At 36.2% G+C, this 14,377-nt stretch overlaps 4 protein-coding genes and 1 non-coding gene across 6 annotated transcripts; 2 read left to right on the forward strand and 3 right to left on the reverse strand.

Annotated features, from left to right (window-relative positions):
• Positions 1 to 38: 38 nt before the first annotated feature.
• Positions 39 to 2,139, reverse strand: LOC116128589 (protein MULTIPLE CHLOROPLAST DIVISION SITE 1). Its single transcript, XM_031414336.1, has 5 exons — positions 2,002 to 2,139; positions 1,678 to 1,905; positions 1,369 to 1,535; positions 739 to 1,126; positions 39 to 519 (listed from the first exon to the last, which is right to left on the reverse strand). Exons 1-5 carry the CDS (start codon positions 2,044 to 2,046, stop codon positions 316 to 318), a joined length of 1,032 nt encoding a protein of 343 aa, XP_031270196.1. The 5' UTR covers positions 2,047 to 2,139; the 3' UTR covers positions 39 to 315.
• Positions 2,140 to 2,194: 55 nt separating this feature from the next.
• Positions 2,195 to 2,266, forward strand: TRNAW-CCA. The gene has a single exon. It is a non-coding gene; the product is annotated as a tRNA-Trp (tRNA).
• Positions 2,267 to 3,617: 1,351 nt separating this feature from the next.
• Positions 3,618 to 5,704, reverse strand: LOC116128565 (RING-H2 finger protein ATL80). Its single transcript, XM_031414300.1, has 2 exons — positions 5,041 to 5,704; positions 3,618 to 3,899 (listed from the first exon to the last, which is right to left on the reverse strand). Exons 1-2 carry the CDS (start codon positions 5,607 to 5,609, stop codon positions 3,896 to 3,898), a joined length of 573 nt encoding a protein of 190 aa, XP_031270160.1. The 5' UTR covers positions 5,610 to 5,704; the 3' UTR covers positions 3,618 to 3,895.
• A 2,084-nt stretch (positions 5,705 to 7,788) lies between these two features.
• On the reverse strand, positions 7,789 to 10,001 carry LOC116128657 (outer envelope pore protein 21, chloroplastic). Of its 2 annotated transcripts, XM_031414418.1 has the most exons (5): positions 9,790 to 10,001; positions 9,158 to 9,232; positions 8,916 to 9,068; positions 8,554 to 8,652; positions 7,789 to 8,017 (listed from the first exon to the last, which is right to left on the reverse strand). In XM_031414418.1, exons 1-5 carry the CDS (start codon positions 9,880 to 9,882, stop codon positions 7,934 to 7,936), a joined length of 504 nt encoding a protein of 167 aa, XP_031270278.1. In that variant the 5' UTR covers positions 9,883 to 10,001; the 3' UTR covers positions 7,789 to 7,933. The 2 variants fall into 2 exon arrangements, with proteins under 2 accessions (XP_031270278.1, XP_031270279.1); XM_031414419.1 differs by lacking the exon at positions 9,158 to 9,232.
• Positions 10,002 to 10,150: 149 nt separating this feature from the next.
• Positions 10,151 to 14,223, forward strand: LOC116128654 (dolichyl-diphosphooligosaccharide--protein glycosyltransferase subunit 1A). The gene is made up of 10 exons (XM_031414415.1): positions 10,151 to 10,336; positions 10,510 to 10,554; positions 10,687 to 11,321; positions 11,446 to 11,593; positions 11,668 to 11,844; positions 12,177 to 12,245; positions 12,411 to 12,500; positions 13,135 to 13,293; positions 13,398 to 13,622; positions 13,814 to 14,223. Exons 1-10 carry the CDS (start codon positions 10,226 to 10,228, stop codon positions 14,003 to 14,005), a joined length of 1,851 nt encoding a protein of 616 aa, XP_031270275.1. The 5' UTR covers positions 10,151 to 10,225; the 3' UTR covers positions 14,006 to 14,223.
• Positions 14,224 to 14,377: the final 154 nt, after the last annotated feature.

Below are 14,377 nucleotides of genomic sequence, written 5' to 3' on the forward strand. Positions count from 1 at the left end.
CCCATAAAAAGGCTAAAATGCAACAATCAGCAATCAGTCATAAATTAGCAACGGAAATTCTTAAACCATACTGCTGTGAAAAAATATTTTGGTTACATAAGCAAACTGGATACGTAAAACACTGCAGTTCTATTTACAGTCTTGCCTCTGATTTACAACTGAATTCTAGAGCAGGCTAAACTCAAATTTAACACCTGAGATGCAATTTTAAATGGTAATCCAGACACTCTTTGGTAATATTGAAAAAAACCAAAGTTCACTGAAAAGCAATTACATTTCAAAAGGATGACATTACTGTCAGAAGCCCAATGTTGCTTAGGGTTTCGGCATTTCCTCTGAGGATGACTTACTACCAACTGTATTTGGGGCTTGATCTGATTTAGGAGGTCTTGAATTACCGGATTGAATATTGAAGGGATTCTGTTCAGCAGGCTCATGAGACTTCTGATTGAACTTGAATGGTCTCTCAAAATCTTTAGCATTGCTAGAGTCAATCACTACTTTATTAAGCTTTTGTTCCTGCAGACAAACAAACAGAAACTGTCAAGGAGAAGCCTCAAGAAATGTTTGAGAGTATGTGTAAAGCAGTACCCAAATTTGAATTATCATCAGTTTAAACTACCTCAATGCTTCACACATGTAATTTGATATGCAACTCTTCTATATTAAATGGGGTTACTTTTTCCTTCTAGTCCTAAAAATTAAAGCGTAGGATTTCAAGGATTTAAAGCAACTTACACTTTGAAGCATTTCGAGCTTTCTCTGCAGTGCCTCATGCTCAGCCTGAATACGAAAGGGAACGCCATGCTTTTGATACATATTGTCCTGTGCCAAGTCTTCATCAATGTCACTGGCAATTGTTGCAAAAGGATGATTTGAGGGAATCCACCTGATTGTATCAGGGTCAACATCAGGAGGTATAGAGTCACCTTCTTTCAGGAACATTGTAGGCCTCTTCCACTGGTATGCTCGGGACCTCCTCATCTGATGGATAGCTTGTTCCTGTTCTGTAAGAGTAACTGGAGCCAATCGATAAACCTTTCCACACATCTCTACGGTTGAATTTCCCTTACCCACCTTCACCATTGGATTATTGAAAGGGTCCTCATATTTAAGAGGCCGTGAGCTGTACAAACGCAATTTCACGAGCAAACCACATCACTTATATGAACACGTTGTAACCAAAAGCTACGCATTTTAAAAACAGCAAATTTGATTCCAACATCTGCATACTGACGTAGAAATTACAATTGAGAAATGTCCTCACGCAGCATAGATTTAATAATTAAAACACCACATCCAGCAAAAAAAGAAAAAAGTGTACTCTATATACATGGAAAAGGAAGGATTCAGGGAAGGGAATCATACATGCCTCTTCTATCAGATCTCAACTGGCCGCGTCTAACAAGATCAGCTACAGAGCCAGGAGGGCTGTGCCTCGACTTCCTTGACATGTATACTCTCACCACAATAACCAAAAATGCAGTTGCAAAGAACAACCCAATTGCAAAACTACTTCCAGCATTTTTTTTCATCTGAAAACAAACAACCAAATAACTTCATTTATTCCTTTTTCATTTATTGCACGATAATTATTATCAGTTCCATTAAAAATGTTCAACATTGTAAAATAAATTATAAGAACAACAGAAAACAAAACTCAATTAAAAGTATTACCACGAAAGCTACATGAGGCAAAGAGCTAACGATTTCATGAAACTTGGCAACTGGGCGTTTCGAATGCCCAGCAACAGCAACGCTTTCAGTCTTGACAGGGTGGTCGCCATCGGAACTCACAGCTCTCAATTCAAAGTTTCGAGCAATGGATAATCGGTTGAAGCTCAGTTGCCCATCACATAAATCAAATTCAGTTCTAAGTTTCACCAAATTCGAAGATAATCGATGCTTTGAAACCCAAATAAAGAATTCATTAGTAAAATAGTTGAGGCTTAAACTTTTGCAATATAAAATAAAAGAAGAGATAAAGCTTGCAATACTTACAGAAAAAGAAAGGGAATTGAATTGAAGAGTGTAAATTGATGCCATTTTTTTGACGATAGAAGAAACTCTCGTCACTCCTCACATCTCACCATTTGTTGCTCTGGTCGTGACGGTGAAAAATATCTAGGGGAACCGCTTAAGTCGAATATTGAACACGTTTATAAGAAAATAAAGGGCTCGTATAAACATATTCGGATCCGTGGCGCAATGGTAGCGCGTCTGACTCCAGATCAGAAGGTTGCGTGTTCGATTCACGTCGGGTTCAATCCCCGGATTATTAATTTTTTTTTATTCATAATTTTAGTTTACATATCGTCGGAATGTTTTTAAACAACAGGACGATATGTCGTTTATACAAAGATAACACGTCGACGAAGAGTATCATTTAAAAAGAAAAAAGGGATTAAATAAATAAGGTGAAGAATTTATCCCGGGTCAGAGATGCAAGAAAGCACTATGACTGCAACTTTTGTTCCATGATCATGTGTTAGTGGGTTAATTAGTCTTATCACTTTAACCAAATAATTATACTTAATACGATTTTTTGGTCAAATGCTAATGATCCCCTACCTCACTACCTATTCCATCAATCCTTTCAATTTCGTAGATTATATATATATATATATATGGTGCTTTAGCCTTTAGGTTCCAATTATTTAATTTTATATATTATTTAATTAATGAATAAATAAATATATAGGTTAGCGGCTGGAGAATAAAGTAGTGTTGGATTTGACTGGAATTCAATTCAATACATGTGAGAGATCAAGATGAAGCGACTGGATGAAGACAGAATATTTGATAGAATACAAGTTTGTTTCATTATTTTTTACTATCTTATTTCTATTCTATCTAAAATACATATTTATTTTCCTATTTTATTTTATTTTATTTAATTATTTTTAATCCTCATAGGTTTATTAATTTAACTAAACACCTCTAAAAAAAAGTTTAAAAATTAATAAAAACACCCCTCATCCACCCATATTTATCAGATTTTAGTCACCACCATCGACAGGTGGTTGAAATCTAATATAATGGTATACTACCGACTAGATATGACCGATAGTGCATCGATCTAGCTTTTTTCAACTAAATCTACAACTAAAAATCTAGCCGTTAACGGCCAAATCTTTAACCATCATTAACGACCAAACGCTGGTAGATCTAACATTTTCCAACCAAATCCACGGTAGATTTGATTGGAAAAGGTTATATGGATGCACGACCGGCTAGATCTAGTCAATCGTGGGCCAATACGACAGCTTTAACCACCCTCTAGTGGTGGTGGTCGACTGCCAGTATTTAATGGATGAGTATGGATATTTTTATTAATTTTTAATGTTTTATTACAAGAGTATTTAATAAATTAACAAACCTAAAAGGTATTTTTATTAATTTTTAAATCTTATCTCGTAATAACTACCAAACTCTTTACTTTTTCAAAAATTTTATCCAAAATATTGAAACAAAACGTACCCATTCAATTCCGGGTTTATATTCTGTTAGCAACAACGTTAACCTAAATAGTAACAAAATTAGGTGCAATTCCACGCCATTTCATGCACTCACTCATTCACTCCATTTCCAATGGCAATAATAAACACAAGTTGGTGAAAGGAATGAATAATACACATGGCGGCTTAAACATAAAGTTGAAGTGGCCTAACTTCTCACGCAACGCACATGGGAGAAGAAATAAAGAAGTGACCCCTTGATGTCAACTTACAACCCAATAATTAAATTAATAAGGCCAAAACCAGCACTGCATAGACCGAGACCTTTCTGTAACAGCTTAATTTTCAAGATAATGAAAGCTTTTCAGCCACGATATTCATAATCAAACGAAGAAACCAGCCCCATTTCCGAAGCTGGATTCAGGCTTGTCTCCATCTTACCTGTACGTGATAAGGAGTGTGTATTCCACATTATACCTTCAATATTCAAATATATATACATTGTGTGTTTTAACTTTTGAATTCATATAATAAGCTAAACACACACCAGGTGTAATATTTAATACACGAATGTTGCTTAGAAGAGACAAAATCTGAGGGAATGACGGCCAATTTACTGGTTTATTCTGGTATATATTTAGTTTAGGTGGACCATGGCAGCTTATTGTATTGAAAGGCTCCAAAGAAAAGGGAATAAATGGGTACCAATAAATCACTATAAGGTGGACAAATATTATCTTTGTTAGGTCAAGACAAGAAAAAAGAGAGTGATTGTTGTTTGTCGAATAAATGGAGATGATTAAGTTTTATTATATTTAATGATATCTTAAAATTTAGTGTGAACAAATTTTCTTTATTAATGTTAGTGGGTTACCTACTCTTAAGCTAAACCATTCCTCCTTTCAACCAACCCATTTCCATTTATAGCACAAGTTCAGACAATTTTTTACCTTTACCTAAACCCGATTGTTCTTCCTCCACCTAATCCAGAATACTTAAAAATTTCCAACAAGGTTCATATACTTGACACGAAAATTATTAGTACCCAAAGTTTAAAAAAGATAACGACAGACAAGCCCTCACTAATGGATTCCTTCCTTCACATTCTATGGACTATCGACTAGCTAAGCGTTTTTATTGGGTTCCCTTTTTCTTTTTCTTGATTCCATGTCCCACTATTCATTTTCATCCCAACACTTTAAATTAATCTCTTAATTACTAAATTAACAACTGATTTCTTCTTCTAAGCCTAATAATAGCTGTAGCGAGAATGATGCGACAACCCGCCGCCACGGCCCTTCACTTAGATAGACTGTGCACTTATCTACACTATTCTCAATTCGCTTAATTCGCCGTGATTTAAATCACAAGTTTCTTCGAGAGATCTTAAGAGTAAATACATTTTATATTAATGTTACATAAAACCAACGGAAATTACATATTGATTTTAATTATATATTAAATACACCCTGTTTAAATCTAAATGCTAGTAATTAAGCAAGTCATAATTTCATAAACCTAAATGAATAGTGATATGAAATTATGAACTAAAGAAAACAAGCTTACAAGCTAGGGCAAGAACCTATTTGCATCGTCTTCTCTTTCCTTCAATCTCGCTTCACTGGTTTCGGGTGCTGCATCGGAGCTAGAAGAACTCGCCGGCGGCACGCCACCACACTTCTGACATCTGGCCACCACTAATATCTGCCGGCACGACGGACATGATGAGTGGGACCCAAGCCACGTATCTATACACGCCACATGGAAACCGTGACCGCACTGCGGTAAAATCCTGATTTCGTCTCCGATTGCGAACTCCGTTAAGCAAATCGCGCAATCGGAGAACTTCGCGGCAGTTTCTGTGTTGAAGGCGAGCTTCGGAAGCGAGCGGAGGATCTTCTTTTTAAGGCCTTTGTTGGCGGGAGAACGTCGCGCCGTTGCGGAGGTGGTGCCAGCGGAGTTGTTGGCTCCGCTAGAGAGTCTGCGGAGCCAGGCGCAGCGAGCGACGGCTATGAGACCGAGAACGCATATTAAGGCGCAGAGGAGCGCGGCAAGAATTACAACATAGTCAGAGTCGACGTTTGCGGGTTCCGCTGACCCGGGGTTAGTTGAGTTCTCGCCGCCTAAGAACCTGAAGAAAGGACGAGTCATGTGAAAGGACACAGAAAGAGAGACAGAGAGAGAGAGAGAGCGAGAGAGAGTCCTTTGTTATGTTTATTGAACTGTGTTGACTGTGCGAGAGTGTTTTAAGGTTTTTGTTGTGTAATGAATGATGTGGATAACTTTATAATAAGGAATCTGCTGGAGCTAATTTTGCAAATTACTTATTACTCTCTTTATTTTACTCTCATTCATAAATGTCCTTATACTTTCTCATTATTACATTGACACCCCCTTCTTTTTAAGTCTATAAGTCGAAGGATTATTTATTCATTTATTACTGTTTTCCTTAGTCACAATTGCACATAATAAAGCATAATGAACACATGCAATCCATTTATTCAATAATTTATCTAGCTTTGAGATTACATAAAAATCAAAGTGAGAAAAGATGTTGGAAAAAGCTAGTAAATCCCATTGAAATTGATTTAGTTGTCAAGAAAAGGTGTGAAGATTCATCTTTTCCATGTTTCTGAGTGGTATTATGGATATACATTTAGATTTTTTTTTTTTTTTTCTCTTTTTTTAAAATAAAAAGACAACATTAAAAAATATATATATCTAGAAAAAGGGAACCCAAATGCGAAACTCCAAGATTCTAAGATAAACACGGGCTGTCCTGCAGATCTATGAACCCAATCCAAAATGGGTCCTCTTAGTGTATAGCAGCTCACACTTTAGGTCCATTTCTAATACCGTAATCATAGCTATCGCGACCACCGATTCGATAATATAATTAAACCTTTAGGCTGCCAATTACGACCGAAAAGGATACACGCACCCACCACAGGCCAATGGCAAAACAGCCGAAAATATCTAAAATCTAAACATTTAAGATATTAATGATTTATTTTTCTTATCATTACTATAATGGGCATGTATCAGGCGGAGACCAATATTTGTTATACATTTGGCCAGATTCCCGGAAACCATGGCGACCAAAATGGGAAGATTGAGCAACAACATTGGGAATTGTCGGAAAACTAACAAATTTGGGTTGATAATGTGACAGCCTACAGGTACAAATGGCAAAACGAGGCATGGAAATTGTGAAATTTGTCGGATAAGAACTTAAGAAGATAAGACTTTAGGGTCATACTCATACTCATACATGCTTCTTGTGCTTGCGCTTCGACAGTCCTTTGGATGGTAGTTGCCACGTGGCATGGGCCATGTGAATTGATAATCTGGACACGTAAATGAATCACTCCAAAGACGAATTTTAATGCTTTCTTCTTCTTCTTCTTCTTCTTAATTCTCTCAACAAACAAATCCCCTCTAAACACGTCTCTTTATCTTTTTAGCTTTTATCTTTCTTTCAACGAATTTTCGGCGCCAAACGGTGCCATTCCCACCCCTTTACACCGTCTATTCAACACAAGAACCATCAATGGATCAAGCATTTCTCGTTGTTTTAAGTTCAGGGAACTCTAGTGATAAATTCTAAAATTAGCATCACGCATCCAAAAGTAGACATTCGCCTTATAGGCATACTCTTTTTCCAGTTGGACAATCGCAGCTACTGCCCTCTACATGCCCTGCACTTCCAGGGAGTTAATAGTGTCAGTTAATCCTCTAGTTTATAAACATACAATTTGTCCATTAGAAAACTGTGATGCCCTTCTCTGAACGGTTCTGTGTCACAAAACAATTAGGTTCAACGCAATTTTAACCAATTTTGCTATCATGGCGCACTCAGCACATCAAAAGGCACGTCTACATAGTGGGAATACTTCATTGCTTACAAAGAAAAGTACCAAAAAGAGAAGATAAGGGAGACCTAATACCAAAGAAGCCAAAAGTGAAATGATTGGAAATGGTAGATGCAAATTCTTTCTAACTCTTTAAGGATATTAAGGAACATATGCACATATCTATAAATGAACTAATATTTCCCCTGCCCCCAGTACTCATCCTAATCTTTCTCTTAGTTGGCAAGATTTGCAAGGTTTAACCAAGAACTCCTTTCAGAAGCCACAAATTCACTACCACCCTAAATAGATGAGCAACTCCAACAAACCTCACTAATCAGAATTGGATATTTTTCATTATTACCTCACGCATGGAATGATGGAAAATTTCCAATGTACAACCCAACCTAAAAGGCATCCAGCATAAAAATTTGGCAGATAAGTAGACCCTTCATCATGGGTGACAGAGACATTTCGGATAAGAAAAGAGATATGTAAGAATCAATTAAGGATTCCAAAATCACACCATTGCAGTTCCAGCTAAGGACTGTCTAGCAGAATTATAATAAACATGTTTAGTTTCCTAATACAAATACCACCTCCGGCAAAGTGTGTCTTCCTTCTTCACAAGTCATATCTCACATTCCACCGACCATTCATGTCAGCATTGAGTGTCCAATTATTTTCTCTGATCTGAAAGTACGGAACCTGAAAGAAAAATAATTTAGAAAAGTACCAACAGAGCCAAGTAAACTGAATGTTAATATACTATAAAAGACAAGATAATGGTGTAATTCTGTGAGAGTGGAACCCAATTATAATTGAATTTGATCACATAGTTGTTGGAAATCCAATCCAATCATCAACATAAGTTACAGATCATAACTTTATAAAATGCAGCCAGGAAAAGTTTAAGTTCTACTATAGCAGTTACGAATAAACTAAGCAGATCTCTATGCTGTTAGTTACAGCTTTCAGCTGCCTTGGGGTGTTACTATAAATCTGAAAATTACATTTCAACTTTGAGGGAAAATATAATGAAGGAAATGAATAGAAGAGATAAGATGACAAACTCTGACAATGTCAATGTATTGAAAGATAGAATTAAGAAGAACCACATTAGAAATCATCAAGGGTGATAGACTGCAAGGAGAAAATTCTTCCTCAGCCTAAAGTTAATTGAAGAGAAATAGATGAGAAATGCTATAAATGAAAATACATACATACATAATTCCACAATATACCTTGTCAATCACTTCATAGCCAAGTTTGAATCGAATATCTTGCTCTCTCTGAAAATTGAATATGCTCCAAGAAAATTCAGCAGCTCCTTTTGAATTTTTCTGTCAGAGTAGCAGTACATGATAGCATAAGATACAATTAAAACAAATTGCAATCTGCATGAACACTCTTTGGCATCTTTCCATTTAAAAAGACATTCTAAAATATATTAAAACTGCAACTAAAAGAAAAGAAGAAGTAGTAGTAACAAAAATGTATAGCCATTAAAGTTATTGTATAGGGTACACAAAATAGCATGAGCATGGATCATCTTACACCAATTATGTTTAATATGGTATATCTCCAGCTTAATGTAAACACCGACCTGTTTAAATTCTTTGTCAACATCACATCTTCCCTTGATATTAAAGCTTAGCAAACCATTACTGGTCACAGGAAATCCTTTCTTGGCACGTACAAAATACCTAAGCTTCTCATGTTTAGTATACTGCAAACCTACTCCAAGGCTTGCTGATAACTGTAGACAATTATTACATGCAGAAAAATGTAAAGAGAAGTCAAATTTGCAAATGAGATGCTATAAAAAATAAGCAAGCAACAACATACATCTGGGTAGAAGTGTCTGATCATTGCACTACAATAACTTGGATTTCCCACTCTTGTATCTAGCTCTCCATGGACCTAAACAAACAGAGACACGAGAAGACTTGAAAAATCATTTAAGGAGACTATATACTGAGATTGTTCAGATATTCAATCACACATGTATAGCTCTCCAATAACAAAATGTAGCCCATTGCTTAATTGAAACACTGGCCAATGATGCATTCAAAAGATAGGTCTTACATTAAACAAAACTAGTGGGAATGTAGACTAATAGTTCCGTATATTAACATATACAACCCATCGTCTAAAATTCATACCAGAAACATCAATTCAAACTCCAAAAGTAACTATTAGAACTACAAATGAACACAAAGCTCAGCCCCTTATAGCATCACCAAATAACAGTTGCTGTCTCCCAAGTCCTAAAAGTTAAATAAAGCATTCTACATGAGATTCAACAGTAAAGCTTTTACTGCGACCAATCAAACTCAACTATGAGCTGCCCAATATGTGCAACGATTTCTATTAATTCTAGCATTTAAGCCACCCAGTAATTCCAAATTTACTTCATCAGAAATATTATAGAAACACAAAAAACCAAGATTCGATAAGACAGTAAACAAGTTCTGCACCTGCAAGCGAGTATTGGAATCAATGAGAAACTTCTCCTTGGCATGGATTCTTAAAGCTTTTGAGTCTTTTCCGTATCTTAAAGACGTCTCCATTTCTTGTTCTGTGTCTATCGAATTCGAATACAAATCACTCCAATCAAAACCCTAGCACAACTTAACAAAGAGATAAATGGGAGCTCTCTAGTTTCTCTCACACTGACTGCTTGTGCACACTGTTATCAACCAAGTTTAAATCTCGTGCCTCCTTTCAACCAATCACAGCATTTCACCACGTCATGACTTAAATGGGCCTGCCTAGGCCCAATTAAAGTCATAAATACAGCCGAGGCCCAAATTTTTTAGTACGAAATATTTATAGTGTTTGAAGAAGAAGTGAGGGAGTAAGAAAGCAAAGTCAGGATCTTGAACACAAAGTCTTGGCCGGGGGTTTTCTGTAATGAGAGGAGATAACAAAATGGGGTTCAGATTTGATTTACTTCTCTTTGCACTTACTGTACTCGCTGCACCTGTACTCTCCGATCTGATCCTCTCCAAAGTCGATCGACGCGTAAGTTTTTCGTTTCGTTTTATGTTTGTTGATCTGATTTTGATTCGTAATTGTTAATTAGCTCTAATTTTTGGTTCATTATGTGTAAATTTATTGCAGAAAGAATATAATTTGATTTTATAGGCTAGAAATGAAAAAAAATAATGGAGATTTTTGTCGATCTTCTTTTGCAGATTGATTTGACTTCACAAATTGTTCGCAGCGTTTCAACACTTAAGGTGCTACTCTAATTCTCTCTTTTGTTTTCTCTTAAAGACGGTTTTTTGGTAAAATTTTGAATCTAATAGCAAAGTGTCTTGATTTAATTTCGAAATCATTAAACTTTGTTGTTGTTGTAATGTGATTTGTAGGTGGAGAATGCTGGTTCTGAGTTGGTTTCAGAAGTTTTGTTGTCATTTCCCGAGCACCAGGCGAAAAACTTGGCCTATTTAATGGCAACATATAGTGAAGGGAAAGGAAAAGCTAAAAGTTCTGGTGTTAGTCTCTCTGTTAAAGAAGTTAAGCCAAAAGGAATGCCTCCAGCTTTAACCTTTTATTCAGTAACATTGCCTAAGGGACTGGGCAAGGGGGATAGTTTTACTTTCGATGTTTTGTCTGTATTTACCCACTCCCTGCGGCCGTTTCCTGAGAAAATTACTCAGGCTGATATTCAGCTTGTTATTTTCCAGGACAGTGCTCACTTCCTCACCCCTTATGTTGTTAAGTTCCAGTCACTCAGTATTAAATTACCTGATTCCAGAATTGAATCTTACACAAAATTGGAGAACACAAAGCTTCATGGTTCAGAGATCAAATATGGCCCTTTTGAGAACCTCCCCTCTTTCTCATTCTCGCCCATATTTGTTCATTTTGAAAGTAATCAACCTTTTGCAGTTGCTAAGGAGTTGGTGAGGGAGATAGAAATTTCCCATTGGGGTAATGTGCAGGTTACAGAGCATTACAACCTTATCCATGGAGGTGCTGAAAGCAAGGGTGAATTTTCTAGGTTTGCTCATGTTTTCCTGAATTTTATTTATTTATCTTTTATTTTGAAACAAACAAGGGTTTAGAATAAATATGTAAGTTGGATGGAGGTTTGACTTTTTGTTGTTGCCTCAAATGTGTCACAGGCTTGATTACCAAGCTAGACCCCACCTCAGAGGAGCATCAGCGTTTAGACATCTTGTTGCGAAATTGCCTCCAAGAGCCCATTCGATTTATTACAGAGATGAGATTGGAAATATATCAACGTCTCATCTATGGAGTGATTCCAAGAAGGTGGGTATTTGAGGTTATGTCAAATAAGATGTTTGAATAGCTGACTTTAACACGAGTGTTGTCTTTATTTGCAGACAGAACTATTGATTGAACCAAGGTATCCAATGATGGGTGGTTGGAGAACTAAATTTACCATCGGATATGGTCTACCTCTCCAAGACTTTTTGTTCCAGTCAGATGGGAAACGTTTCCTTAATATAACTTTTGGAAGCCCAATGAATGAATTGGTCATTGATGATCTCATTGTTAAGGTTGGTAATATGATGACTGTTGATACAAATCTTTTTTGTCCTTAATTTTCACGGTTTTGGTATTGGCACTGGGTTGGATATTGAGTGGGACTAGCCTTCTCCGTGCTGCTTATAAAATTAATGAATTTCAGATCGGATGGGCTTTGTTAAAAAAATGTCTAGCCAACCAATTTGCAAATGGTCTTCATAAGTTACTAGATAGTGTGTTCCTTGTAATTCATATTTCATATTTTCGCACCCAGAACTCATAGAATTATTGGAAGCATGAATTGTGGCCAGGTGGTTCAAAAGTGTCGTCTGTGCTCTTCTGATTGAGTACTTTTGCTTTACAGGTTGTTTTGCCTGAGGGGTCCAGTGATATGTCTGTGTCTGCACCATTTCCTGTAACACAGTGGCAAGAGGTAATATGAAACAGTGATTTTTATGTCATCCATTCTTTGTTTATTTTCATTCATCATTTTCAAGTTTATTTTTACAAGTTTGTATTTAGTCTTGTATTTGTTTTCTTCTACCACTTGAAATGCAGCTTTTGCTTTTCACTTACTGTGCATTATGATTCAATGCAGACCAAATTATCACACTTGGACATTTCTGGTCGGCCAGTGATTGTGCTGCAAAAGACCAACGTTGTGCCAGAGCTTAATCAATTTTTCCAGGTATTTATTACTCCAGTTTCCTTGGGAATAAGTGGTATTTTTTTAGTGAAGCCTGCATTACCTTATCACTGAGACAAAATGTTTGATATTAGTATAGACTGACATCATTATCAAAGTGTTATAATTCTTATATATAATTCAAGTCTACACATTTCATTAGCTTTAAGTTTCTATTATTGACTAGAGTTCAAAAATCAATGTTTAAAGTTTCCTTAAAGTGGTGAGGGTTAGTTTCCTTTGATCAAAGTGTGTAGAATACATTGTGGTGAATCCCATTCTTTTTGGAGTACTATGCCATCCTTTGATGACCTGGTGGCATGAACAGTTATTATGTCGGATAGCTGTTCTTGTGTGCTATGTAGTGTATTGGGAAGGAAAAATATAGAGAATCAAATGAAATTCTTTGTTGTTTGTAGCCATATGTCTCCTACAACTATAAAGGCCTAATTGTTTACATGGCAAGTATTTATTCTTTTTATATGCAGCTCACATAAATAATTCCATTTTATTACTGATTAAAAACAAAAAAATTTGATTCATATATATTGCATGTTCTCATTGCCCAAATCACATTGTCACCTTCTCTCAAATCGTCATGAATATTGATGTTGTACAATCATTGTTTATTTTGCAGGTCTATTACAAGTTCAGCAGCTTTTCGATGCTTAGGGAGCCATTGATGTTGATTTCTGGCTTTTTCTTTCTCTTTGTTGCTGGCATTGTGTATATGCATGTTGACATGTCAATCTCCAAGTCTTCTCCTTCTTATCTAGCAAAACTGCAGTGGGATGAAGTAAGTAGGATGTTGTCCAGTAATGTGCTTGTGTTGAATCTAGCATTCCATGTACAATTTAGTTATTTTACGCCTATTACAAGCTTTGTTTTCTGTAATTTCAGGTCCAATCAACAATTCAGCAGCTCCAAAATATTATCAATCGTTGCCTAACTACACATGATAAACTGGAAGCATCACTACGTGAGCTTTCTAGGACTGGGGATGTTCAGGCTTGCAAAGCAGCTCGCAAATCAGCCGATGTTCAGTTGAAAGAGCTTTCAAAGGAGTTGAAGCCCCTGTTGGCATTCTTGCAATCTTCATCAGCCGCCTCCCAAATATACCTCAAGGTCTGCTGTCTGTTCATTTGTTTTTGTTAAAACTTTTTTTTTTTTTTTTTTTTTAAGGAAAAAAAGAAAAAGAAATAATTGATACAGGTTTGAACTATATTTTTGACTTGAAATATAGTGGTTTTATTATCTTGCACACTGCATTAGACTTGTCTTGGAATTGTTGTGATAAACGCCAAAAATTTATGTAGGTGGAGGAGCTGGTTGCCAAGGAGAAAGAATTGCAAGAGAAGGTAATGGCAAAACACTCGACTGTGGTGGACGGCTATGAGAAGAAATCTGGGGTACGAGATATTGAAAACCGGGTTGCTGCACAGCAGCAGAAAATTACAACTTTGAGGCAGGAGGTTGACAATCTGCTGGAGCTGATTGATGAGATATGAAACAACAGGTTTATTTATTTATAACTGAGTTTAGGTTTAGGTTTTTTTATTTGAGTTCAAATCACTGAGGTTGATGAAGTAATACTTCAAATCAGGATTTTGTTATTTAAGGCCAAGTATTTTTGCAATGTAACTTACAAAGGCAAAATGAATTTTTGTTAAAGGAATTTAAATCGGCAAGTAAACATCATAAATCATTTATTATTTATCCTGATAAAGTGATAATAGTGTAAACTGAAAGCATCCCAGGAGATTTGTGAAATATAGGGGCCAATATGCTTATATTATGAACCAACTTCCTTATGGTCAGATGGTAGACCATTGGGTTCGGCTTGTCTGTGGACTTAGAGATCTTGTGTTCGATTTATCAAC

Source organism: Pistacia vera, unplaced genomic scaffold (genome assembly GCF_008641045.1).
Source record: "Pistacia vera cultivar Batoury unplaced genomic scaffold, PisVer_v2 Contig200, whole genome shotgun sequence".
Taxonomy (NCBI): Eukaryota; Viridiplantae; Streptophyta; class Magnoliopsida; order Sapindales; family Anacardiaceae; genus Pistacia; species Pistacia vera.

Coding starts and splice junctions, on each gene's coding strand:
- LOC116128565 (XM_031414300.1), bottom strand. CDS start 5,609: ATGACTCGTCCTTTCTTCAGGTTCTTAGGCGGCGAGAACTCAACTAAC.
- LOC116128654 (XM_031414415.1), top strand. CDS start 10,226: ATGAGAGGAGATAACAAAATGGGGTTCAGATTTGATTTACTTCTCTTT. Junction 10,555..10,686: donor GCAGCGTTTCAACACTTAAG/GTGCTACTCTAA, acceptor TGTGATTTGTAG/GTGGAGAATGCTGGTTCTGA. Junction 11,594..11,667: donor TATGGAGTGATTCCAAGAAG/GTGGGTATTTGA, acceptor CTTTATTTGCAG/ACAGAACTATTGATTGAACC.
- LOC116128657 (XM_031414418.1), bottom strand. CDS start 9,882: ATGGAGACGTCTTTAAGATACGGAAAAGACTCAAAAGCTTTAAGAATC. Junction 9,233..9,789: donor ATTCCAATACTCGCTTGCAG/GTGCAGAACTTG, acceptor CTGTTTGTTTAG/GTCCATGGAGAGCTAGATAC. Junction 8,653..8,915: donor TTGACAAAGAATTTAAACAG/GTCGGTGTTTAC, acceptor CTACTCTGACAG/AAAAATTCAAAAGGAGCTGC.
- LOC116128589 (XM_031414336.1), bottom strand. CDS start 2,046: ATGGCATCAATTTACACTCTTCAATTCAATTCCCTTTCTTTTTCT. Junction 1,536..1,677: donor TGCCTCATGTAGCTTTCGTG/GTAATACTTTTA, acceptor GTTTGTTTTCAG/ATGAAAAAAAATGCTGGAAG. Junction 1,127..1,368: donor AGATCTGATAGAAGAGGCAT/GTATGATTCCCT, acceptor GCGTTTGTACAG/CTCACGGCCTCTTAAATATG.